This window comes from Fusarium verticillioides, chromosome 11, assembly GCF_000149555.1.
Source record: "Fusarium verticillioides 7600 chromosome 11, whole genome shotgun sequence".
In the NCBI taxonomy this organism is placed as follows: Eukaryota; Fungi; Ascomycota; class Sordariomycetes; order Hypocreales; family Nectriaceae; genus Fusarium; species Fusarium verticillioides.
The window spans coordinates 697,852-722,634 of NC_031685.1; the positions used below are offsets into that span (position 1 = coordinate 697,852).

The 24,783-nt window shown below is 46.6% G+C and overlaps 10 protein-coding genes across 10 annotated transcripts; 4 read left to right on the plus strand and 6 right to left on the minus strand.

Annotated features, from left to right (window-relative positions):
• Nucleotides 1-1,766: 1,766 nt before the first annotated feature.
• Nucleotides 1,767-2,769, minus strand: FVEG_10963 (hypothetical protein; the record flags this gene model as incomplete). Its single annotated transcript, XM_018900126.1, has 3 exons — nt 1,767-1,899; nt 1,962-2,240; nt 2,294-2,769. The coding sequence occupies 3 exons, from the start codon at nt 2,767-2,769 to the stop codon at nt 1,767-1,769; spliced, it is 888 nt and encodes a 295-aa protein (XP_018758346.1).
• Nucleotides 2,770-3,546: 777 nt separating this feature from the next.
• Nucleotides 3,547-5,181, plus strand: FVEG_10962 (hypothetical protein; the record flags this gene model as incomplete). Its single annotated transcript, XM_018900125.1, has 4 exons — nt 3,547-3,741; nt 3,789-3,922; nt 3,975-4,123; nt 4,173-5,181. Exons 1-4 carry the CDS (start codon nt 3,576-3,578, stop codon nt 5,179-5,181), a joined length of 1,458 nt encoding a protein of 485 aa, XP_018758345.1. The 5' UTR covers nt 3,547-3,575.
• Nucleotides 5,182-5,250: 69 nt separating this feature from the next.
• Nucleotides 5,251-7,338, minus strand: FVEG_10961 (hypothetical protein). Its single transcript, XM_018900124.1, has 4 exons — nt 6,524-7,338; nt 6,111-6,465; nt 5,779-6,057; nt 5,251-5,723 (listed from the first exon to the last, which is right to left on the minus strand). The coding sequence occupies exons 1-4, from the start codon at nt 7,216-7,218 to the stop codon at nt 5,643-5,645; spliced, it is 1,410 nt and encodes a 469-aa protein (XP_018758344.1). The 5' UTR covers nt 7,219-7,338; the 3' UTR covers nt 5,251-5,642.
• A 284-nt stretch (nt 7,339-7,622) lies between these two features.
• On the minus strand, nt 7,623-8,946 carry FVEG_10960 (hypothetical protein; the record flags this gene model as incomplete). Its single annotated transcript, XM_018900123.1, has 3 exons — nt 7,623-8,399; nt 8,447-8,696; nt 8,744-8,946. The coding sequence occupies 3 exons, from the start codon at nt 8,944-8,946 to the stop codon at nt 7,623-7,625; spliced, it is 1,230 nt and encodes a 409-aa protein (XP_018758343.1).
• Nucleotides 8,947-10,027: 1,081 nt separating this feature from the next.
• Nucleotides 10,028-12,240, minus strand: FVEG_10959 (hypothetical protein; the record flags this gene model as incomplete). Its single annotated transcript, XM_018900122.1, has 10 exons — nt 10,028-10,134; nt 10,190-10,264; nt 10,325-10,498; nt 10,541-10,791; nt 10,846-10,915; nt 10,963-11,039; nt 11,088-11,229; nt 11,278-11,434; nt 11,495-12,143; nt 12,197-12,240. The coding sequence occupies 10 exons, from the start codon at nt 12,238-12,240 to the stop codon at nt 10,028-10,030; spliced, it is 1,746 nt and encodes a 581-aa protein (XP_018758342.1).
• A 1,406-nt stretch (nt 12,241-13,646) lies between these two features.
• On the minus strand, nt 13,647-15,411 carry FVEG_10958 (hypothetical protein; the record flags this gene model as incomplete). The annotated part of the gene is made up of 3 exons (XM_018900121.1): nt 13,647-14,035; nt 14,092-15,072; nt 15,132-15,411. The coding sequence occupies 3 exons, from the start codon at nt 15,409-15,411 to the stop codon at nt 13,647-13,649; spliced, it is 1,650 nt and encodes a 549-aa protein (XP_018758341.1).
• Nucleotides 15,412-17,262: 1,851 nt separating this feature from the next.
• On the plus strand, nt 17,263-18,743 carry FVEG_10957 (hypothetical protein). The gene has a single exon (XM_018900120.1). The coding sequence runs from the start codon at nt 17,360-17,362 to the stop codon at nt 18,365-18,367; it is 1,008 nt and encodes a 335-aa protein (XP_018758340.1). The 5' UTR covers nt 17,263-17,359; the 3' UTR covers nt 18,368-18,743.
• Nucleotides 18,744-20,033: 1,290 nt separating this feature from the next.
• Nucleotides 20,034-20,783, plus strand: FVEG_10956 (hypothetical protein; the record flags this gene model as incomplete). The annotated part of the gene is made up of 1 exon (XM_018900119.1): nt 20,034-20,783. The coding sequence occupies one exon, from the start codon at nt 20,034-20,036 to the stop codon at nt 20,781-20,783; it is 750 nt and encodes a 249-aa protein (XP_018758339.1).
• An 802-nt stretch (nt 20,784-21,585) lies between these two features.
• Nucleotides 21,586-23,074, minus strand: FVEG_10955 (hypothetical protein). The gene has a single exon (XM_018900118.1). The coding sequence runs from the start codon at nt 22,951-22,953 to the stop codon at nt 21,688-21,690; it is 1,266 nt and encodes a 421-aa protein (XP_018758338.1). The 5' UTR covers nt 22,954-23,074; the 3' UTR covers nt 21,586-21,687.
• Nucleotides 23,075-23,710: 636 nt separating this feature from the next.
• Nucleotides 23,711-24,257, plus strand: FVEG_10954 (hypothetical protein). The gene has a single exon (XM_018900117.1). It carries the CDS (start codon nt 23,726-23,728, stop codon nt 24,176-24,178), a length of 453 nt encoding a protein of 150 aa, XP_018758337.1. The 5' UTR covers nt 23,711-23,725; the 3' UTR covers nt 24,179-24,257.
• Nucleotides 24,258-24,783: the final 526 nt, after the last annotated feature.

Sequence of the window (24,783 nt, forward strand, 5' to 3'; positions counted from 1 at the left end):
TCTTAATCCTTAAACCTTAATATATTAATAGGTTCTACTACTAGTATATAAAGATACTTACTAATACTTCTATAGATTCTAGCTTACTAGCTATTAATAAAACTTTTTATCAATCAAGCTTAATATATATTAAATCTATTATTAAAAGATATAATACTTTAATAATACTTAGTTTATGCCTTATATAATCTGCTAATAATAAACCTAAGTATAGCTTAGTTTAATATAGTTAGACTTAACTATTATACTTTTATAGTAAGCCTAATAGCTATATTAAAGTTATAATAAGTTATATAATAAGCTTAATTATATAGCTATAAGCTATTTTATATAATAAGTATTAGATTAATAGCTATAATTAATATTAGTAACTATAATTAATAGTTAAGTCTAGGAATATATTTTATAATAAGTATACTAGGCTTAATATTATTTTATTTTCTTAGCTAAAGTAAAGAAAAAAGGTTAATATAGCTATTAAGGGATAAACTTATAGATAGTACTTATACTGCTTAACTAAAGTAGTAATTATATTACTTAAAGTAAATAAACCTTAATCAATATTAACTTTTATAATTCTAGCTTATTATAAGGGTTTTACTATTTAAGCTTTTATTTATAAAGTTAAAAGCTTAATAGCCTTAAATAAGGCTAATAATAATTAAAAAAAATATTATTAAATAACCTTTATTAGTTATCATATTAAGTAAGTTTAATATTTTAATTATAATTAAATTTAATATTATTAATCTTATATAGTTAAGTAAAGAACTTATATTTAATAAAAGCTTTATTAGTTTTTTAATAATTTTATAATTATTAAAATAAGTATCTTTAAAAATAAACAGATTAAAAAAGGTTAAAGTTATAAGAAAGTTATAAATCTTATTAATTAAGTTTTATAGCTTTTTAGCTAGTTAAGTAATATATTTATTTTAATTAAAGTTACTTAAAATACTATAACTTAAAAGTAATTTTATTAATTAAGTTTATTAAGATTTTAGTTTAGCTAAAGACTTTATAGTTAATATTTTTATAGCTATTATTAAAATATTTAAGTCTTATTTATTAGTTATTACTAGGTTAAAGTTATAAAATAATATTATATTTTATATTAATTTTTATAATCTTTAATTTATTTAAAATTAAGCTTTTAAAATTAAAGCTTTAATATTAATTACTTTGATTAAATAATAATAAAAAAAGTATTTAATTTATTAAAGTTAAAAGAAATATCTTTTTATATTTATAAATTAAAGCTATTTATTTAATTAAATTATAAAATTAAAAGTAATAGTATTATATAACTTTAAAACTTACTTTTAAAGTTATTATATTTTCTTAATATAATATATAATACTTTATATATAATATAAAACTATAATAATAAAAAGATAAAAGTAAAGTAATAATAAAGTTTAAAAAAAATAAAATTTACTTTTATATAAATTAATTAATAAAAGTTAAATTAACTTAAAGTTAATAATAACTTTATTAATTAAATATATATATATTTAAGTATATAATTAATTGCTTTTATATCTAAATAAATAAAGTAAAATTAATAATAAAATAATAGTTAAACTAGAGCTTTTTTTAATTATAAATATTATAAATATTATTATAAACTAAATTAAAAAAAAAGTAATATAATAAAAAACTTTAAGTTAAGCTAAATAAAAGCATTTACTTTACTTAAAGTAATAGTTTATTAATCCTAGGGTCTTATATTAAGCTATTATAACCAGGTCTTATTTACTATAGAACTAAGTAGACCAAGAAAATTCAACCAGTACAGGATTGTGATCTGATAGAATGTTCCCATCAGGCTGAACAAAGACCTCTGGAATATAGTTAAAACTCTTTGCAGTAAGCTTTACAGAGCTACCTGAGCGATAGCTATAATCTCATTAGCATAATGCAAGCAAGACATTGAACCGAAACTGAGGATAGTGACTTACAAAACCTTGTCAACAATCTCACATGTGTTATCAGCAGCAGGGACCTTGCATGGGTTTGCAGTGGCTCCGGCTGTGGGAAACTTCCCCCCCTGAATGAGCTGGACCCAGGAGTCGCTGAAGCCGGCATCGGTCAGTTTGTTGATGCTTCGACCTGCATTTGTCCATCTGTCATTGGTATCACCAGCCACGATGACAGCCCTTCCCTGGGAGTTTGCGTTGATGTAGGCCAGGATTTGATCGATACCTGCTGAACGAGCATCGACATCACCTTGGTCCGAGCTAAGTGGGAGACAGTCAGTTTCCGCCCAATATACGTTAATCGCCTTACGTACCCAGCATCAGCATGAAGGTTGTAAAGATCAACCTCAATGCTCTGAATCTTCATGCGCATGAAGCTGAAACCCTTGGGGGTCAAACAATCGCCGGAGTTCAGGTAGCACTTGTTCCACTTCTTGCGGACAAGACCAGTCCAGTCATAGTTGGCGACAGTGTTGAGACCATCGCCAAACGGAACGCCTCCAGAGGTAGGAGTACGGTAAGGATGGTTGTCAGTCGCATAGATGTAGGCATGATAGTTGAAGTCCTCCTGCATATGAACAATATCATACTTCTGGGTGGCAAGAATGGTACCAATGAGGTTGGCGTTGGTTCCCTTGTCACCAGGAACCTCGTTGTTGTTGATAATAGCAGGAAGCCCAGCGACGTTGTAGGTAAGGAAGTTGAAGTTTCCAGTAGTCTGTCCCACTGAGAGACCACCAAGAGCGAGGGCGACGGCAAAGAGCCGGCTGGACATGGTGCGGATCGACATGTTCTCTTGGCTTGTAGGTGATCAAGACTGAAGCTATGATGATTTCTGTTGTGTTCGCCGTCTATTTATGGGGAGAGCGACATGAAGAGGAGAACAGCCTGTCCTTTACCTTTGTGTCCTGGGGGCTGAAGCCTCTTTTTAAAATCTTAACCTTATCACAGAGGAGAACGCCGAGTCCAAGCTTCATGAGCCGATTTGTCATGTTGCATCGTGATCAGCATAATACCTTCCTGTCAAGGGTCCAAAGCCGGGACCTCGTGAAGTGATATCGCGGCTTCAGACTACAAAAGCGATTGTCGTCCGAAAAGCAGCTTCTTCTTTCCAACTTCATAAACCGCGCATATAGAAACCATCACATTTGCACACTACGTCAGTGAGGCACGTCGATTGATTCCTTTGTTTTACTGGTCTACTACAACTTTTGAAGCATTTCCGAATCTGGCAATTGGCCCGTCTTTACCGAGGGTTTGACTTTTCCACCAATGCATCGATGGATACCAAGCTTTTTAGCATTATGCGACCGAATAAGTTATTCCCCAGAGAACACGTGCCGTGCTATCCCATGCTAGGCCCGTTCGCTATCGCGGCGCAGTTGATAGATCTCAATTGACGTCGGGCGGAAGGGCGGAAATAGAGAGTCTGGATGACATTTAATCTATACAGAATTGGAGTTTAATTTCCGGGTCGAGCAAGGGCTGTCGTAGTTCTATATATTTCTCTTCGTTGATGAACGTTCAATTTTCCTCTTTGCTTGTCTATCTGTGCGCGCTCGTTCCCAAAGACTTTGATCCATCAACAGAAGCAATATGAGAGGCCCACTTGTTGCTGTCGCCCTGCTAGGTTCAACATGCTCCGCACGCAGCGCAGGAGTCGGCACTTCGCTTGATCCCATCCAAGCCGTTCTATTGCCCGATGGCGCTTCGGCAAAGAGCCCTCTGGCCCATGTTGGAGCCAACGGCCCATGGCACATTGGTAGGTGGCATCAGACTGGAGTTAAGTCTTTCCTCTAACAGATTTAGGCGAGGACTTGACCAAAATATCCTCAACGGTCCCTGAAGGATGCCAGGTCGACCAAGCTGCATACGTGTCGCGCCACGGATCCCGCTATCCTGACCAGGGCGCTCACAATGGATGGCTCGAGATGGCTCGCCGTGTAAGACATAATCAGCAGTTTTGATCAAGGAAACATCTGACAAACAATTTAGTTCCGAGAGTCCAAGTACACCGCTACGGGACCACTCTCTTTTATCCACACTTGGGAGAGCCCTCTCACCAACCCTGAGATCCAGATCGCTCAGCTAAGCAAGACTGGATACAAGGAGCTCTTTGATATGGGTTACACCATTAGAACCAGGTAAGAGCTCTGCCTTGTCAGCTTTTGAGAACTTGACTGACTCAGAAAGATACCCTGAACTGTACCAGGAGGGCGAGGACTTCGTTGTGTGGGCCAACAACTACACAAGAGTTCTTCAGACCGCAAAGCTCTTCCTTCACGGGTTTCTTGGAACCAACTCTTCCCTGGGAACAGTTGTTTCCGTGACCGGCAAAGGCGTCCCATCTCACCTGGGCGACACGCTTGCTCCATCTGATATGTGCCCTACCTTCGTGGATGACAGCAGCAAGCAGCAGAACGAATGGCGTCAGCGATGGCTTCCAGGTTTCAAGAAGCGCCTGTCCAAATACATCAAGGGCGACCTTCAGCTTGACGACTCGACATGGAATGACTTCCCATACGTGTGTGGTTTTGAGTCGCAAATCACGGGCAAGCTGTCTCCATTCTGCGACACTTTCACTCAGAAGGAGCTGGAAGCATACGAGTATCAGCAAGATCTCAGATACTACTACGGTGTTGGACCTGCCACCAAGGTTGCCTCGAAGATGATGGTACCTTTCCTTGAGTCTCTGATCGAGCGTTTCGTTGCTGGCCCTGATACCACGGGGAAGAACTTTGACGGACAGCCTTTCAAGCTCCCCAAGATCCTTATGAGCTTCTTGAATGACGGCCAGCTGAACGAGTTGGCTGTCGCTACTGGAGTCTTTGACAAGCAAGCTCCTCTTCCTCTGGATCGTATTCCCAAGGACCGTATCTGGCGCAGTTCCAACATTTCTCCCATGAGAGGTACCATCGCCTTTGAGCGTCTCAGCTGCGGTTCCAACAAGGCTTACGGCTCGAAGAAGTTTGTTCGAATCCTGATCAACGATGTCGTTTACCCAGTGCCATCTTGCCAGGATGGGCCTGGAAAGTCATGCTCTCTGTCCAAGTACTCCAAGTTTACCAAGGACAGACTCAGGAAGAACGGCAACTTTGCCAAGCTTTGCAATGCAACTGACCCTGCCACTCCAAGCAAGGTTCTCGGTGCCAGTTTCTTCACGAACTTGGCGCAGTCGCACTTGCAAGCTGTTAAGCCCTAAATTGTGCATGATACGAAGGAGGGTTGAGCTTATAGATAGGATCGTGAAGCAATCACAGTTAAGAGGCGGAGCTTTTAATAATATTTTGATTGAACTTTCATTTGGTCCTGGAACTACTATTGTTTGTGACAGCTCGATCTGTATCTGAGGTATTATGGATGAAGACGGCCTATAAGGTTAAGCTTTAGGCTGCAAACACAGGTGATGAATGACAACACGATATAAACCCCCCCCCCGATATAAGCTTTTATCTAGAAGCTTTCACGATGACCAATAAATCTTATTGCAAGCCCTAGGCTGAGGTACAAGCTGACGAGAGCCAACATGCATGCCTCCAGCTTCGCTCGAGCTGCGCAGAGAGCCCAGGAGCCGCGAGTAGCTCAGTCCAGAAAGCTTGCCAGATTCCTATGGAATTAACCTGTATTCGACAAAAGCTTGTCGCCCTTGAATGTAGAAATCCTTTATCTGCGGTCCAATGCAGTCTTGGCCTCCCGGAGCTCATCCTCACTGGGCATATTAACGACCATTAAATACAAAATGTCCTATACAAGTTAACTACCACTTTTGGAGTCTTTGGGAAGCGCAAGATATAGTTACCTTGTTAAAAAGAAATTTCCTTGCCGCTTTGACCGGCTTGTAAGGCATCGGCAGACCGGGCTGTCTATCACTCCGTGCTCCACTGGCTTGTCCTTGGTTCTGGCCCTTTGGTGCTTGGCCCCTCAAGCCTCGGCGAAGCTTCGTTGGGTCGACATATCCGCCAGTGAGTAGGGAGATCAAGGAGCCATTGTTGGAAGGATGGCTGGGATCAGCATATCGTGAAGAGAATTTTGGAGCTTCTTGCTGGTTGGCCAAGAGGTTATCCGGTCTATTGAGCGCCTGTAGTCGGGTTTAGTGCAAACACTCATCAGCTATCAACTTCAATGACTTACGAACTGAGCCTGGGCTCTCTTGTCATAGTAATCCTGGATGTATGCTCTCTTCTCACCCAGGCTCTGCTTCAGACCCTTCGATTCTTCACTATCAGCCTCAGCAAGGACATCGAGGGTCGGAAAGATGAGAGGGGCAGCTTCGGGGAGAGCAAAATCACCATAGGTCTTTCCGCTGGAGGTTTTGAACTTGTTGGTGAATGAAGAGTCATACGATCCAATGGAAGAAGCGACTGTTGATGTCAGGTCAACAACCTCGTGAGACGTCCCGGAATCGGGTCGCCAGGTCATGATCAGACAGCATAAGCCCTTGGGATAGAAGTATTGCTCATTCATCTGAGAAATGAACTTGTTTGACCTGTATGCTTGGTAAGCTTCTGCTGGAGATGGGGTGATGGTTGGATAGAGAATGTTACCTTTGTCTGCCTTGGACATCTTTCGCAACCTCAATTGTCTTGTACACGGCTGCACTAATGGCGATGCTTGGCGCAATCGGTACAAAGAAACCGCCGAACTCTGCAAAATTGATGACCTCGATCCAAGGTGAGGCTCGAGTAGACTGATCGAATTTATCTAGAAAGTCTAGCCATGCCGCTTGGTCAATACCGACTGTCTCAAGCATCGGAGCATATCCCCGAACAAAGCCACGGGTTCGATCCTTTGGTCTCCGCTGCGCGAGAATGACCGGCAATTCCAATTGAGCATTGGTTCGGCCAGTTGAAGAGCCATGCACTCTTAAGAAACTGGCCACAAGATCCTTGTCAACTTGAGTCTGTTGAGCGGTGTCAGCACCGTCATGGGGACTTGAGAGTAGCTCGGATTGTGTTTCGTCGAGCTCCCATTGTCTTTCAGTCGAGTCCTCATACTGGCTTGGCTGAGGCTCATAGTTCGGTGGCGGCTCGTTTCCGACGACAGTGCCGCTTGATTGGGACTCTGAGGATGCGGGGGTTTTTTCCGCTGCTCTCTTCTCTTTGTAGGAGCTTACGCTCTCCGACACGAGCCCTATCCCGCCTGCTACGCCACGGACCGCTGACCCTATTAACCCCCCGCCTCGACCACCTCGACCACCGCGCTGGAATAATCCACCTCGACCGCGTCCGCTGTTTGACATGATGAGGATGAAGTGAAATTTGGAGTTGATAAATATAAACTTTGAGGGGAATGAAGTCGGTTTTCACTGCCGCGTCAAGTGCTTATTAGTGGAGGCTGCCATCAGCCCTGGACGGGTATGCGGCACCGTGACGTCTTTGAATGGCTCAGAATGAGACCTGTAGCGGGGTCCTGGGCTCATTTTGGGCTAAAGGACAGACTCAACAGACAAGGTTAATCTCTAGCGTCTCATGCATGCCACTTCAACAGCCTTCAACAAGCAACAAGCCTGATTTTAGTGCTGACCATATGAAAACAAACGAGAAATGGATCGGCAAATATGAGGCACATTGTTTTCGAAGGGTTCGGATGTTTGGCGCCGTACAGCAGCCACACAGCATTATTGACAACTCCTGGGCATAGAATCTAATGTCTAGGCTTCACGCTGACCGGCAGTCGCGATATCCAATTCTTGACTGCAGGCGTGAACCCCTCGTAATACGGCATGATATCATCATCAGATATGCCGGCCTCTGGTACGATGCTCATCTCGTACCTTCGGAAAAGGCTAGCAATAACAAGCCGGGTCTCGATCCATGCCAACTCAATTCCTGGACAAACTCGCGTTCCTTTGCTGAAAGTCACTAGGTATCTGTCGAGGTCCGCACTTCCACTGAGCCATCTTTCGGGCTTGAAAACAGAAGCATCAGACCCCCAGATTGCCTTATCTGAGAGAACATCCGGAATAGACATGCTGATAATTGTGCCCGGGGGAATTTCCCAATCGCCATATTGTTCGATGCCGCTAGGGTTGACGCGACTCAGGCGGCAAAGCGCACCAGGAGATAGACGAAACGTTTCCTTGACTACAGCAGTAAGGTATGGCAGGCCCTCCAAAGTTGTGATCTCGGGGGATTCATTAGGGTCTTTCCAGGCCTTTCTGAGTTCCTCGTAAAGGCGCTGCTCAACTTGTGGATTCTGGAGTAATTGGTATGCCGCCATGGTCAGCACAAATCCGACCGTGTCCCATCCCCCACTCCAGATAGCCACAGCTTGTTGAGTGAGAGGGCCCTTTTCCTTTTCCTCTTGAGGCAATGAGCTATCTAGAAAGTCATCAAACACGGTATGTTGCGGGACGCTTTCAGAATTTTCATTCGAGTGGTTGTGTTGAGCCACGACCTTTTGCACCAACTTCTGAGCGAGCTATCATAACGTCAGTCTGTGATCCTTTAGAATGCCACGATATGTACCAAGAAATAGTCAAGAAATGCAGAACCTGGGTCGTTGAACCCCAGAGCCCTCAAGATCAACTGACGGAAGAGAGACAGAAAAAGGGGGATCTCTTTGGGTATAAATCTACCCAGATGTGAGAACCCAAACAATCTGTCCATCCTCTTATCGTAAAGGTTCTTGGTGGTCTGCACATGCTGCAGAAACCCATATTCTTGGCCGAAAAGATATTTGGTTATGATTTCTGCTGGAACAGCCCGAAACAAGAAGCTTGGGCGAGATTAGCGCTCATTTTGCGCAGGTCAGGATAAACATACGCCAGATCAACAGGACCCCCATCCTTGCTATTATCCTCAACCCAAATGCATCCTTTTTGGATCTCTTCGTTAATTTGGTCCTGTATCTTGGAAAGCTTTGTTCGAGAAAACGCATTCCCAAATGCAGCACGTTTCTTGACGTAGGTCTTGTAATCCTCGACCCCGAATAGAGCATGGTCGATCCCAAACTCTTTCGCTGTCATGGCCTCTTTATTCAACGGGCGAAATCCGAAGATCGTATCGAAGTACTGGGAGTCTTCGATATGAACTTCATTCGGTCCAATGCAAATAATGGGCCCTGGAAGCTTGTCAGGGAATGTCTGGCGAATGAAACAATGCTATGCATACCATAGCGCCTGTGAAGATCAGGTAGCTTTGCCCACAATCGACCGTGTTGGAACGAGTCCCAGTAAAATTCATACAGTCGTGACGCCGCGCAGATTCTTGGACCCGGGAATCTAGATAGTGGATGGAAGAAGAGTCGCTGTAGATATGTGATTATCTTGAAAGAAACGAAGAAGATGATCGCGTATTGGAACAGCTTTGTCCTGTCAATCGACGAGCTAATATCAGATATGCGAAGCATGGTCAATCAATCAGCAGTACCTGTGCCGAACTATAGGAATTGACTGCCCGCGAGAAACGGATGGTTCGAAGATTTATCTGCGCATCACATACGAGCACTCAAAACAGAGACCAGAGCTAGCCTGAGCCGCTCCCTGAGTGCGAGCAATTCAGTCCGAGCCCCAAACCAACCACGGACTCGTAAAGATAAGCTAGGCCCTGTCATACTTGAGACTGCGATGCATCTGACTCAGCTTACGCCCCTCTTTTGCGGGTAGAAGTGTGCCGGCAAATAAAAAAGGGAATGATTTGCAGGCTTTGTGTATTAAACGAGTGTCTTTTAATAGGGCTGTGACGCTGTTAGGCTGATCCTGCGATGGAGTCTTACGCTATAAATGTCACGAAGGAAGCGGGGTTGATAGAAGCTTTCTTATTGCCGCCCACACCAATTCCTTCGTCGCTTATCCTTCACTTATGGCCATGCTCAAACCCTTTTAATGAAACTAGCAACGATTCTTAATGGTAGTTTCTAAGGCACCACCCAAATGCAATGTCATTAGAGTCAGGCATGTGTCTCCTGTCAGCTCGAACCAGGTGAAGCCTCGACTGAGAAAGCATAGAGTCGAGATACACTAGGCAGAGAGTTCCAGAGAAGCACAAGCATGTCTCTCTCTACTGGTAGAACATGAGCTCTCTATCTAACCAGAGCTATACCATATCTCACAGCGCCTTGCGAAGCCCCTCATGCCTTACTACCCACCCGTCATCTTCAGGGAACCCAGGCGCATCGCGCTTCGATCCGTCCCATCCTTTAGCCATGTACGCCACTGTGGACATTGTCAGTGAGCGCCAATCTTTTCCTCAAGAACCATGCAAACTTACCGTCTAAGAGGAACCCAACATTGCCAGGCATAAATGGGGGTGGCGTGTTGCCGTCACCACCACGAATGGCGAATCCTACAGCCGGATGACTCAGTCTCATCCTACGCATTTCGTAAAGCTTGTGATCTTACTTACCTGCGTCATCAAACTTCCAATAATCGTATGCTGTCAAGTGATATATCGCACGCTCAGGATTCCCAATGCGAGCCGAGTTGATTGCCAGTACAGGACGTCCCCACCCCCGGATGTTTTGGTCAGTCCATACGTCCCAGACCTTATTCGCCGTTCGCCGAGCGACCTCCTTGTCCACTGCAGGTGTGTCAGGTAGAATACCTTACAGCATGATCAAACTTCTCGGATCTCGGTTGAGTGCCGGGTCATCCCACCAGCTCGAGTTGAGACCCTCGTACACCGCATATAGTCCGCAGATCTGAGGAGGCTTCGCCATGTTTTTTGCAACAGTCACCCAGTGCTCAGGTACAGTTAAGCCGAGTTTCTGCTTCCACTCGCAGGCGACGTCAAGGCCGTATCTCCAGTATGCAACTTCGTAAGCAAGATCGAGGGTGTTCTCCGGGGGCGTGTTTTCAGTGACACCAATTACACTACCAATTTTCAGAATGGCGTTCATGCTCTTGCTCAGGTAGCTGATTACTTACGGTGGACCTAGATCATATCTGCCAGACGGCTGGTCGAACCATGCGTAGGATGCATGTAATCCGCAGTCGCCTCCAAGATCGGATCCCAGCGCTTCAACGTCGTCTTCGTCGACTTACTCTTGAAAGCAAGCATGGCCATGTACATTGGGTGCGGCTGCTGCCACATCAGATATGCGTTGATCCCGCCAGGCGAACTTCGACCGGTAGTGGTTTCGGTCATCTTTGGCCAACGTGCTCCCTACCATCCCATCTTCTTCGCTCTGGTGAGTGATTTAGGCTGAAGCTTCTCATATATCACAGGGAAGATGTTGTGCAAGTATTGATCTCGGCCCCATGAGATCCAGTGAGCGCTGTACCATACAATCATCTCCATGTGGAACTTGCCTACCTTTGTCAGTAATTTACCACGTAAGTAAGTCAATCTGCACCTACCATACCAACCGTTATTCATCAAGCCGCTCTCCTGAGGAGGCTCACCATCGGTAGCACTGTTGACTCTGACATGGTACTGGGAGGTAACGATTCGACGTTGAAGCTCAGTAGCGTTGGGGTTCGTGGACTCGGTCAAATCCACAAAACACCCTTGACTCTAGTAGTCTTGCCATCCAGCTCTGCTACTTCTATCAATAGTAGATGGCAGGTCGGGTACTCTCCTGTCTGGAGAGAAGTGCGCCACGAAATAAATAGTCCTTCCATGTCTCGATGAAAGAATATATCGATGAGCTGTGGGTTTGGTAGAGCCCTGAAGGCCAAGGCGCTTCAGTTCCAGTGAAGCCTTCTTGGGCCAACGAAGGTTCACGTAGTACTTAGTACCCGTGTCATGATATATGTGCGCTGTATTATCTCTGAGGTTGGCTGAAAGTTTTGTAGAATGATTCTTTGGGAAGTCGTAGACTCCAACAAAAACTTCGTTCTTGTACTTTGCTGTATGGATTGGAGGGTATGGAAAGTCGAGCTCGACCTTGAGCTTTCCCGACTCGATCAATTGTGAGTCAATGGTGAAAACAACTGCGTCTGAATCAAAGTCGCCTTGCGTGACAACCTTGACCTTGACATCGTCGATCGTGAAAGTTGATGGGATGGCTCCGTGCCAGAGGTCTAGCTCCTGGTGGGTATTAGATATGCTGCTTGATGACAGTGTATCGTCGTTGAGTCGCAGTCCAATACGTCCAAGATTGACACGGTTTGGATTCCCAATGAGCCTTTGAGAAACACCAGGAAGATTTGGGTCGGGTAGATCATAGGAAACGTTTCTACCATGCGTCTGTTTCTGTATACCGGTATATGCGTCTACTGGGCTACCCGTGGTTAGCTTTCGAAGCAGTTCTAGTTCAAGATGGGATTAACTTACTCTCCAGCTGGTTCAGTGTCATTATGCCATGCCCAGCGTGACATTGTGTTAAAAGGGATTTATGATTGCAGTCCCATCGTATCAACACTGAATGCAAAGTTACCGTTCCCAACTTGCAGAGGCGTCGTTTCATTGGTGATCAGCCCTTTGCGGATGATGTTATTCTCCGTCACGATGCGTTTTCTTTAAAGTCAGTTCGTTTCAAGCATACCCCAGAGATGACGTTACCTGTCAATGACTGCCAATGTGAAGATCGGCATCAAGAGCCAACATAATAATCTTGAGGCTGACATAATGGCGGCCTAGTCTTAAGGAGAAGAGATATGACATGCAGGGTCTCACTTTGATCTCATCTCCTTGGTATAAGTTCGCTCTTACTAACTGACAGCAGGTGTCATCGGGCTAGCAGCAGGAGTTGTATCACCAACAGCGGGGTCTCTCATTTAAACAGCGGGGATTCTTGTGAACAGTAGGAAGCTCTACCATAATGACGCCCCCAAAATCCGGGGTAGAAGGCACTGATTCTACTCACTGGGCTTTATTACTCCGAGCACCTATAGCCCCTTTGGCGGGTGACACGACGGTCTTTCTCATGCAAATATATTAATACATGCGAAATAAACAAAAGACTGTTTTTGAATATTGCATAGCTTCTCCTTGGTTCTCAACACAAATGTCGCAAATTCTGATGTGAACCCCTCCTATACCTTCACAAAAGAGCCTGCCCTCAATTCCCCTTCCTTCATGCTCCATGGCTCCAAGATACACCTCTGCTCTATTCTCTAATTCGTCAAGATTCGGTACAACATCAAAGACTTGAGTAATTGGCCAGTCAAACAAAGGCGCAACGAGGTTAGAAGAAAGGTTTGAGAACGAAATAGAAAGGAAAATGTACATGAATTCAGATCCCCCAATGTCTTGTCCGCGGCACAGCAATGACGTCTCCAGCATCGGGGCCTGCCCATACGGGACATCACGCTGGTCGGAAACAAGACAGGTGAGGGAAACATGACCCCCAACTCTCCAATGCATCCTGCAATCTTTTGCCACTCAACATGGGAACATCGGTCATCTCGCAGATGGCGCGCCAGTTGCTACTACCCAGCCAGCGGTCAAGACATGCTCATATCTCGTCCGCTTCAGAAGTCAAAGGATCAATATACCTCAATTATTACATATTCTGCAGAGCTAAAGGTTTTCCAACAGAGTGCGCAGTGTGGGTGCCTCAACATTAAAGCAATGACTAAATGGGAATTCACTTGGCCGGTACAAGCAGAAATGAGATTTTCAACAAGTCCACTTGCAGATTCCCTTAAATAGGTCATGCCCAGGAAATCTCATATGCGTCCAACTTTGCATTTCCCTCAAATTGGCAGATCATGTTCCAAGCTTCACGTGTAACCCATCCTCAGTCAGTAACTTCTGCAATGTCTGCCAGTCTCACGATGGATTACACCTGCCCAGTTATGATAGCTGCTGCCTGCTCCGAGAGAGCATAGAGGGGGGCTTGAAGATGTGCGCTCAGTGGGACAGGGAAGACTGATGCGTCAACAACCCGAAGTCCTTTAACGCCTGCAACTCGAAACTCTGTGTCAACCACTTTCCCCATGGAGCAAGTACCTGAAGGGTGCCACGAGGTGCCGCCAGTCATAGCTATCCTCTGATCCAACTTATCATCACTATCATCCACTGCAAGAGCTTCCACTGGGAGTCCTTCGGGAATAGATTCTCCGATAATCTGATCACTGAATTTGGACTTCAGCATGAATCTCGTCAACTGGCGCAATCCTTCTCGGAACACATGTTTGTCAACCTCGGTGGAGAGATAGTTGAGATCCACTACCTGGAGTCAGTGATACGAACACGTAAAGTATCACATGAGAAAGATTACTCACCCTTTGGATGTTCGCCAGGCTTCCCAGACTTCAATGACACAGAGCCCGTCGAGGTTGGCAGAAAGCTTACCAATGCGCTAGTGATATGCTCTGTATCCATGGGGACGCCAGGAAACGGAAGCTTTGCAAACATGATAATGTTCTCAACAAATGTTCTATTTCTCGCGAGAAGAACGTGCTCAGATTCACGCGGTTTTGTCCCTTCGTCTCTTTCAATAGCTTGAGCAAGGCCCTCTTGTGGAATTCTGGTATTGACGATCCAGTCAAAAGGTACACCTTGCGAGTATTGGGGTTGTTGAAACAGAGGGTTGGCGGACCCAATAGTATGCCCAGCAGAAGGATCACGCAGCCGCCAGTGCTGGAAGAATATCATATGATCGGATAAGTTCTTGCCAACCTCTGGAAGATCGACGAGTGGCTCAATGCCAAACTCTTGAAGATGGGTTTTCGGGCCGATACCAGAGAGCTGAAGAATTTGAGGAGAGCGGAATGCACCAGCGGAAATTATGATGTTCTGACCATTGACAACGCTACCGCCAGCCAGCTCAACAGCAGTAGCTTTAAGATTCCCATCGATCTTCTGGATGATGATACGGTTCACGAAAGTCTCGACACGAACTTGGACTCCATCCAATGAATACTGATTGGCAGACCACTCGCGTTTACCATCACATCTCGCCTCACAGATGTATGCGCGCCCGAGATTATTCCCACTGTTCTGGTCGCCGTCTGGCAGTGTTGAAACGCCAAGCTCTTCCCATCCAGCAGCGGCTTTCTCAGCGAGAGGGAACACGCGATTGGTTGCTTTGGCACAAGTTACACGGATGGGCCCATCGCTGCCGTGCTGATCCGGGTTCTTATCATCGAACCAGAGTTCGGACTTCCTGAACCACGGTAGCTGGCCCTTGTAGCTGTAGCGATCATCCCCAACGAGGGCTGCCCACGCGTCGTAGTCTGCTGCAGCACCACGAGTCCAGCCACCTGCACAATATAACCGTTACTCAACGACTTCACCTACTGTTCAGGAATCATTCACTCACCTGAGTTAATAGCAGAGCTGCCGCCCAGACCTTTTCCGGAGTTGAGAGTGATCCGTCGTCCCATAAGTGCTTCAACGGGCTCTGACTGATACTGCCAGTCCAATTCGCCGCCTAGGTTCAAAACCTGCATATTATGTACGTCCGAGCGGCCGCACGTTTCTTTTCCTGCTTCAATGAGAAGGATCTTGGCTGCACCATCGTACTCTCGAATGCGGCTGGAGAGAACGCAGCCCGCAAGGCCACCTCCAACAACAATGTAGTCATAAGTTGGGGAAGCCATTGTGACTTGGATGTCGTTCAAAGAATTTATTTTTCGTAGTAGGAATAGTTAAAGAGAGACAAAGGTTCCAAAAATGATGCGCAATAAAACGAGAACTATTCGCGCAAGAGGCGGAGCAGCAATAGCTGACGTGAGATTAGGATTCATGGAATTGGCATGCCATGCAGCTGTGATACGAACCTAACTACAATATCTAGTAGTTGGCCAATGGAAGATTAGGGTACTAGTTCCACAAATTAAATTGTAATAGCAATCCTTGTAAGGATCAGAAGGCCAAAAGCGCCTTGATGCTTCCAACAACATTGTGTTCACAGCCTAAAGCTTGACCTTGTAGGCGGCAGTCATCCCATAGTTCACAACAATTTGCAGGCAAATTCTATATATGGAACTGGCCTTTTTTTATTTTTTTTCTCTGCGGACCACTTTGCGGCAACGTGAACTTCAGAGATGACATTCTTTCATACAAGTACGGACAAAGACGGACTGGTACCCGGCAGCCGTCGCCGGTCGAATGATCTTATAGACGGACACTGAATGGGGAATTTCTATGCAGGATAGATTAAGTTCTAATTGAAACGCCTCTCATCAAAGAGTAATCTGGGGTTCCCGAACAGCATAATATATGTAGCATCCTTCGCTTTGAGATCCTCACTTCGCCTCGGAGACCACTGAAACATCGAGTCTCCAAGGACTCTACAGAACATCATGTTATGCCCAGTATCTTCTACTAAAGAGTCCGATTACCATAACAATTCTTGTAGTACGTGTTGCACTCAAGATTCAATTGTTCAGGGTTCAGCATGTCTCGAGATGGTGATATGACATTGAGAGGAAATTCTTATCGTCAATGCTCGAGACTCTAGCTATAACTCAAACAGGCATGGCTACGTTAGAGATAATAACGATTCCACTTCTCTCGTTAAAATTGCGGTTCGATTGGTGCAAAAAATAAACTCAGGCTCCCGAGATGTTGTATACTTGCACCGACAGCACTCAACACTATACAAGATATGTATTGTCGGACAAGGGAAGATTTCCGGTTGCGCATAATATGATGAAGTCACCAAACTCGGGCTACTTTCAGTCTTCGGCCTTTGAAAAGGGCCGTTATTGCGCGAGGTCATATATGATAAGAGCGGTGCGGCACTCGGCCGGCAATCTTCCCTGGACTCGTGAATGATTTTTCGGAAGTCGCTCTTTGAAATGCTACGCGATGCGGTCTTCTTGACTCGAGGGTTGCTGGCGAAGTGGAGTCATCCTTAACCGTATCTGCGTAACACTGTTGATCATTACATAACGGCCTGGAGGTTCGCACTTCAAAGTTCCGAATATTCACAGCAGGCAATGGTGCTGTGCCTGGCATTTGGGGAACAAAATGATTATCTTCCACTCTGCCTTGCTCCTGACGATCGGATGTGTAGAACAGCATAGAGAAGGGGACCAGTGACCAGATCAGGCTTGCTGATGCTCGTGTTACGGAACACAAACGACTGAGTTTCGCGTATCTTGTCTTTCTATCAGACTACGATGAAGATCTTGACAGGGAACAAATCCTCCGCTTACACATCCGGATCGGACATTTTGGAATTGCCGTAGAAGCGTCTCACATGAATGTCTTGAGTGATCAACCAATGCCGGTTTCAAGTTTGAACCCACTTGGCACCACCTTGCATGCATGCATGGCGACGGCCCGGAGCGACGAGCCAAGCGACCGACAACCGAAAACACCCTTGTATGTACCTGTGACATCAGAAATCAGGCGAGCTGCCAGTTCTCTTCCAGTTCGACTTGCTATAAGTACTTCATCAATGGTCGAGTCAACTTGGTTTAAATCCTCTAGTCAGGTTCTCATATTATTATGTCAGTGTCAAATACATCTTGTTCCCTAAGCTTCAGCTGCTCAACTTAGCTCGCTACTTCAAGAATTTCTTAAGCAACATCACTCAAGATGGCTAAAGGCGCAAACTCTCCTCAACGCCCTCGATACTGGCTTCTTACGTCTCCTCGGACGGCCTCCAACCTGTTGGTCAAAATGCTCAACCTCGGAGAGCAGAACGTACGCCCTGCCACCCACGGAGGATACTTCTTCCTTCCATCTTTGCCCAAGCACTTCTTGTTAGCCGAGAAGCCGATGGATACATGGACGGAGGAAGAGAGCGCGACAGTGAACAAGGTCATCCAGGAATGCTCTGAAAGATTCCAAGATTATATCGCTGCGGCCGAGAAGGAAGGTCAGATCATTTATGTGAAGGAACACTCCATCATGTTGAACCATCCTCGTTGCGAGGACAGTTATGTCAATGGCTTAACTGGATCCCAGAAAGAGGCGGCACCGCTTCCCATGATGGACATCACTCAACGAACACGATCACCTCTCAATCTCACTCTATTTCCAGATGAGTTTCTCAAGACTTGGAATCCAACCTTCCTCATCCGTCATCCCGCTCTGATGATTCCCTCTCTGTACCGCACATGCTTTGGCAAGATGGAGTGGGAGGGCTTCAAGCGTCCCAGAAAGGAACCCATGGCAGCAGAGGTCACTACGAGGTGGCATCGAACATTGTATGACTTTTACACCGAGCACTTTGCCAACGACAGCATCTGGCCTATCGTCATTGACGCCGACGATGTCATGACATGTCCTCAACTGGTAGGCAAGTATGCGCAGCTTACTGGCCTTGATGAGAGTAAAGTCCGTTACTCGTGGGATAAGGTAAGAGAGGAAGAGCTGAATAAGCTGAGCCACATGGAGCAGAGGATGCTTAGCTCTATCAACGCTAGTACCACGATTGACCAGAGTAAAGTCGCTGGGAAAGTCGATATCGATCAAGAAGTAGTCAAGTGGAAGGCTGAGTTTGGTGAAGAAGGGGCGCAAAAGCTTGAACGATGGGTGAGAGACGCTATGCCAGACTATGAGTTTCTGCATTCCAGGAGACTCAGGTTGGAGCAAGAGTAGAGATCACATGGGTTATGGTTCAAAAAGGGGATGGAAGGCATTTCATCGGGTCATTGAACTCGACATCAGTTCTTGAGTCGTACGAGGCAGTGAGTTCAACAAGTTATGTCTCTAAGTTCGAGTTGGATGAGCTTTGCGATATTCCACTACGCCGGGTTTCGAGGAAGTGGTCACCGGGAAGAATCTCAAAGACTGAATACAACAGATCTCCTGTGATTCCAACGCCTGCTGCCTGCTATCTTTCGTTTATCAGGTTGAGCCCTTGGGGTGATGCGAGAGTGATACAAGGACTTTCTACATGGCGCTGTGAACATAATCCATTTTACATGAACTCTGTGTATATAAGAATCATGGCATCAGAAAACCATAAACACAAGCTGGCAGTCGGATTGTCGCTGTCTGGATCTTTTTCTCTGTAATTGTTATGATTAAACAGAAACGTCGAACTGATACTACAGTCTTTATCACATTGGAAATTTATCAGAAGCAAGATGCACACAGCGTACTACTTGTGAATTTTCTCAAGTGGAGGGAGGAGACCAACATCAAACGAGGCAAGCTACCCGAGACACTTCCGACAGCTTGGAGAGACATCCTGTCGACTACAGACAGTTAGAACTGCAAAGTATGGGAACTGTTGGATGGCAGCTTCTTCTAACCTGTTTCGGCACCAACTTGTGAGAGAGCCCGAAGACGGAAATGGAATTGAGGCAGGAACAGGTCGAGTCTAGTTTGGCCCAGAGCTGTCGATATGTCTCGGCTATTCCATATTCCCGACTGGCCCTATCGGGTTGGGCCGATGTTTGGACCTGGTGGGGGTTGTCTCTGTAATCATCTAGTCTCTTGCGGAGGAGGCCATCGAGAGCAGCACTCTGCAGCAGCGTCGGAGGGTGAGAGTAAAGGATCTGCAAATGACATAAAGTGTGCCATCGATAATCACAGCGGTGGCAAGATATGAGGTCAATGCAGCTGAAATGCGGGCATTTTGGGAAGTCGATGCAACATGTGATGATGTAGTTGAGGGTAAATTTGTCATCCAACTACGCAATACCAACAGAGATCTCTAATCCATTGTCGATGATTCTACTCAAAACCCAATCGAGGCCCTGTTTGCCCTGGCTATGGAATGAGGGGCCCTGAGATCGAGGGTCCTGTATTTGAGAAATAGGTCCGGAAAGTGAAGGGACTAAGCAAACTTGTCCCTGAAAAGGCGCTGAGGAATTCCGCCCCGAGTCTATTTGCGTTGATCGGCCATGAAGTCAGGAACCACCAAAGTATGCAGAGTGTTAATCACCCGAAACTCTAATTCTACAACATCCAGACCTTGCATATTCGTCGATAAGGTTCAAGGCCAGTGGCGTCGTGGCTGCCGACGGGAATGAGAGCAAGCCACAAAGTGGTGCCTGAACGTGCAAAGATTGACGCTACGTCAGGTATCGTCAAGTCTGGACTCGGGGAGGGGGGCAGAAATTGATGGTCATGAATGGATTGCATGAGGATAACAGTATATAAGTCCCTCTCAGTTCCCTGGGAATGCACTCATTCAGTCACTCACTCACACTCAAAAGCTCTTTGACATTTAACTGGAACAACAATCTTTGTCTCACAACCATTCCTTGAACAACTCAACTTATACACTTACAAAGTAGTCAACACTTACTACAACATGAAGGTCACTCTTCAGCTCATCACCGCTGCCCTTGCGGTCTCTGTCGCAGCCCATCCTCAAAACGGACGGGGCGGTGGAAAGCCCAGCAGCACCACCACTGCTGCCGCTGCATCTTCGACAACCGCTGCTCCCGGCCGAGGAGCCATGTCTTCTCTGCCCTTCCTGCCAACCTGGCTCTTCAGAGACTTCAACGCCAACAAGTGCATCAGCACTTACAACAACTGCTTGATCACCAACTCATCCAACCAATCGGCATGCGCTTCCAACTACGCAGCATGCATCAAGGGCGGATCTTCTTCTACCGGTTCTGCCACATCAGCTCAGACAGCTACTACAACAGTGTCAAGTGCCGGCGGTCCTCCTACTCGCACCTTTTCTCGACCCTCCGTCTCTGGTCTTGCCCAGTGGTGGAGAAACGAGCAGGCCATCCGACGATGCAACTATGCCTACTACGTCTGCCGCAGAAAGTCTGGCTCTTCTCAGACATCTTGCGCTTCCGATCGAACTGCGTGCATATCATCCGCCGGCGCCACTGGAAGCGTCACGGCTGTGCCTACCAGTGTTCCTACCAGTATCCCAACCAGCGCGGCGACTACCACTGCGACTGGATCAGCAGTTACATCATCGGCCGCTTCCTCTTCAGCTACTATCGTCCCTGCGGGTACCGGCGCTGCTGATGCTGATGCTCCTCTCAACTCGGACGATCCCTCATTTGATGACGAGAACTACGATGCTGATACTGCTTAAGATTGTCAAAAGCCCACGTCAATGTAAAAACACAATACATCAAGCAAAATTTCCTTATGGTTAGCTGGATTTATAATACCTGAGTTTACTGGGGAAAGTTTCCCGTATTTCTATCACTGGCATCGCATGTTTGTGCGACAACATTCCCTTGGTTAACATTGATCACTACTGTCCTTTGATGCAAAGAGCTAGAGTACATCTTAGGCAAAGAATGATAAAGTTGCTTGCCAGTAATATTTGTTTCGAACGCTCATGTGCTGTGCCATGTCTATTCATGACTTGTGTTATAATAGGTAGGCACAGAAAATATGATCTCACCGAATGCAGCTCAGATACGGTCGAGGCTTCGCATTAAGTGATCTAGGCCAGTCGATTTTACGCGAGTCTCTCGGTCTTTCAGAGCCAGACCACCAACGTTTAGCGCATCATGACAGAAGAGAGCGAGTATTAGGTAATTGGCTTGTGAAATCCTACAGTGGGGTACATGCTGATTGCCAGTCGCTGGCAGCCCAAAGACAGAGTCGCACAAACAGTTCAGGGATGAGACGTTGAGCACGCGAAAAGAATTGTTAGTGCTGACGCGTTGAGCGTGCGACACGCAGAGGGGCCTAACGACGCGTGCCCCCTGTGAAAGGCGAGAATTTCGGGCTATGACTCTATGGCTCTCCGTACGGCGCTTGATCCTGTTAGAGCGCGGGTGCATAACCTCTGGGCTTCCACTTGGAAAATGAAGAGGCTGGTCTGTGTACAGTGCACAATTGTTTATCACAGCATAGCTTGGCATGGATCTTTATGCGCGTTTGGCCTTTTCCTCAGTGCTTGTCATTATGAAACTTGCTTATCAGTCTTGCTAGATTTATGCAAAGCGCACCAGTCAGTCAGTGCAAAGTCCCGTAGTCAGTCCTCAATTCTCCCAATCATACTCTGGAATTGGAAATGCCTTCGCATCGCCAAAGCCGGCCCCAATGTACCGCTGAGCGAGCTCGACGAGCCCCGTCCACGCGACAAAGGCAAAAATATTGTTGCGCAGCCAAATGCCCCAAGCTGTCTGCGGCGCCAGAATTGTCGTGATCAGCGGAGGAATCACCTGCATCTTGTTGATCAGAGGCCTGATCTGCTGCTCATAACCCTCAAGACCAGCTGTGATGTCTCCCTTGTGTTTGCTCAGCTCTCCTGCCAAGATGTAGGCGCCTGCAAGGGCGAGGCTGGTTCCGCCACCTGTGAGGCCTGCTGCGTATCCTGCATCGCCAACCAAGACGAACCGTCCCTTGGACAATGTCGGTGTTTTGACCTGTACAATTTCACTCGCGTAAAAGTCGTCGGAATTCATCATTTCCTTGAGAGCGATACTGCTTTTCCATCCTACGTCACTGTAATGCTGCGCGATGTACTTCTTGAGCGCGTCGTTCCCTTTGACTGAAGCCTCCCGAAACGCGTCCGCGCTCTCTGACTTACTTCTCGGGTTCATGCACATAAGCAAGACGCGACTGAAGCCTGCTTGATCCGTTCCAATGCTGATATTCCGCCCTCTCACTGCGTTGAATCCCTGTCCAATCTTGCTTCCACCGAGGATATCTTGGGGTATCGAGAAATAGGCCGACCAGCAGTTGGTTGAGACGATGTGATCGCCAACATTACATCCTAGTCCCAATGCACGCGTTCTCGACGTCGCGCCATCGCAAGCGATTACCAAGTCGTACTCCGAGGCTTCCGTACCATTTGCAAACGTGACTGTGATAGGACCGGCAATCTTTTCACTCTGCTGCATTGACGCTATCTGCTCATCAAATATGTAGTTGATGTTCTTGTTGTCCTTCGTCATATCGAACAGAATCTTGGACAAATCCCCGCGTAAGATCTCGTACTCCGAGACAAGCGACTGTTGGTCCGGGTTCCCAGTTGGTCTGATAACTCCGTAAGGCGTTCCATCTTCGCGGACAAAGCTGATCCCTTCTTCTTGCGTCGACTTGGCTCTCACGGCAGCTTCCAAGCCAGCCATCTTTCGCATGACCGAGACGCCAGCGGTGCGAATGTCGACGGCTTGTCCGCCGGTACGCAGAGCGGGAAAGCGTTCAATTACTGTGACCTTTGCGCCAGCCTTTGCGAGCCAGTAGGCTGTCGCAGGTCCTGCGATTGAGGCTCCCGACACGAGGACTTTGAGGCCTGACATTTGGTTGGAGGGGCTGCAAATACGGAATCGTCAGATGTTTTACTCTGCAATCAACAATACATCGCCCATATTTCTTGGCACTCATTTCCAGCTTTAATATGAATGTCCAATTGCTCAGATGTACCTCATTCCGGACAATGGAAATGTAGATAGCGGACAACGGACTATATCAATAGTCCATTTTGACTGGTAAGCGCTACACTTTGGGCGTAGCGACGATGCTGTTGGCTGGGCAGAATCGCGGCGTCATAGAGCTGGCTATGCGGCACTGAATCTCAGACAACTGTTAGTGTGCAAAGTGAAGTATTTATCTGGAGAGAATTTGTATGGCGTAAATAAGGCTGTAATCAGTGGAGAATGAGGGTTGAGATCAACGATTTAAACGTGTCATTGTTGCTAGCATTGTTCACATTTGGGGCCTTCATTATCGCTAATGCACAAGACCATCCAAGGTACGCAGGAGGAACAAGAGCGGGGTTTCGATAAAGCAACACGCGACTGATAAGTCCTAGATTCGAGAAGACCATCTTTCCCACGCTGGTAAGATAGCAACTCATGAATGTATATGATCTCAAACGAAAAATGGAGGAATTTGCACCTTTGAGAGTCACATCGACATCTACTACCCTACACCAGCTGTGAATCCCGGCCGGTCTGTAAAATCTCCGCTCGGTGATCTCGGTAGTGGACGGGGAGACTTGTTCCGTCACTACCATGCGAAGTACCGACGAGTAACACAAAATAATGTAAGCATATAAAGAAAAGGGAAAGAATGTATCTTGGACCTACCTATGTGTTTCTATCCGTTTATCTGAATCATCATTTAACTACAAGCTGCTCGATCTTAACCATGACTTTATCACCGGTTCATTCGGAGACCAAGACACAAACTCCATCCGTATCGATAAGCTCCAACAACTGCCAAGTCCATGGACAGTCCGAGACCCCTCATCTCGACAGACTTCTCCAAAACCGCCCCAAAGCCGAGCTCCAAGTTCTCGCCGACGCCGTTGACAGCCTAACGCACGGTGATCAATGTGCCAAATGCGCCGTCCAAGCCGCAGTCACAATCGTGACCGGCTTTCTTCAAGAATTATACACGGCTAAAAAGACCGGGAAAATCTCCAAGGAGGACAAGAAAGCCCTCAAATCGGAAGTCAAGGGATTGGCGAAAGGGATAAAGGGGGATGTCAAGGCTCGGAAGAAAGAGATCAAGGGCCAGTGAATTGCATCTCCGGCTGCACCTCTGATGTAATAACAGGGTTTACGCTAGTTCAGAAATATTCATGACATATCCCTCGGAGAACTCTCAGGCTGATCTGGAGAGAAGCCCGAGACGAGCCCCAATCCTGATGATGATGATCGTGCTGTAAAAATTTACCTCAATCCACCCCGCACAGAGCATGCCCCTCTATTCTCCAATACCTTCGTCCCCCACGGGGTCCGTGGAGACTTCAGAGGCCCAGTCCATCCCAAGGAAAATTACCAACGCAATATCTTGGACAGAGTGACACCACAAAAGCTGAGGCCAGATGCTACGTTGCGTAGTTATGGTGGGGAATTTCCCCAATGCCCATGGGGATAAGGCCTTCTCCAACCTTCTCCCCGGAGCCTCTTCCTATGCGGAGACTAGCTATCAACGGCATGGTTTCTTGTTACATTCGGCCCGTCACGAATGTCACGCGCTTTGCAAGCCGGCGAAGAACGCAGAAGTGTTCCCTCGGTCCCTAATGAAACAGTCCGTTGGTCGATCAGAGCCGCAAGACTCGTACACTGCCCGATACGGGGGTCAGCCCGGCTCATGAATAGCTGTGACGGGACTGCCCGCTC

Excerpts from the sequence above, each read along its gene's own strand:
- FVEG_10961 (XM_018900124.1), bottom strand. The coding sequence starts at position 7,218 with ATGTCAAACAGCGGACGCGGTCGAGGTGGATTATTCCAGCGCGGTGGT. Across the intron at positions 6,466-6,523 it reads GATGTCCAAGGCAGACAAAG|GTCAAACAAGTTCATTTCTC; the intron begins GTAACATTCTCT and ends CCAAGCATACAG. Across the intron at positions 5,724-5,778 it reads GGAAATTTCTTTTTAACAAG|GACATTTTGTATTTAATGGT; the intron begins GTAACTATATCT and ends TAACTTGTATAG.
- FVEG_10957 (XM_018900120.1), top strand. The coding sequence starts at position 17,360 with ATGGCTAAAGGCGCAAACTCTCCTCAACGCCCTCGATACTGGCTTCTT.
- FVEG_10955 (XM_018900118.1), bottom strand. The coding sequence starts at position 22,953 with ATGTCAGGCCTCAAAGTCCTCGTGTCGGGAGCCTCAATCGCAGGACCT.
- FVEG_10954 (XM_018900117.1), top strand. The coding sequence starts at position 23,726 with ATGTATCTTGGACCTACCTATGTGTTTCTATCCGTTTATCTGAATCAT.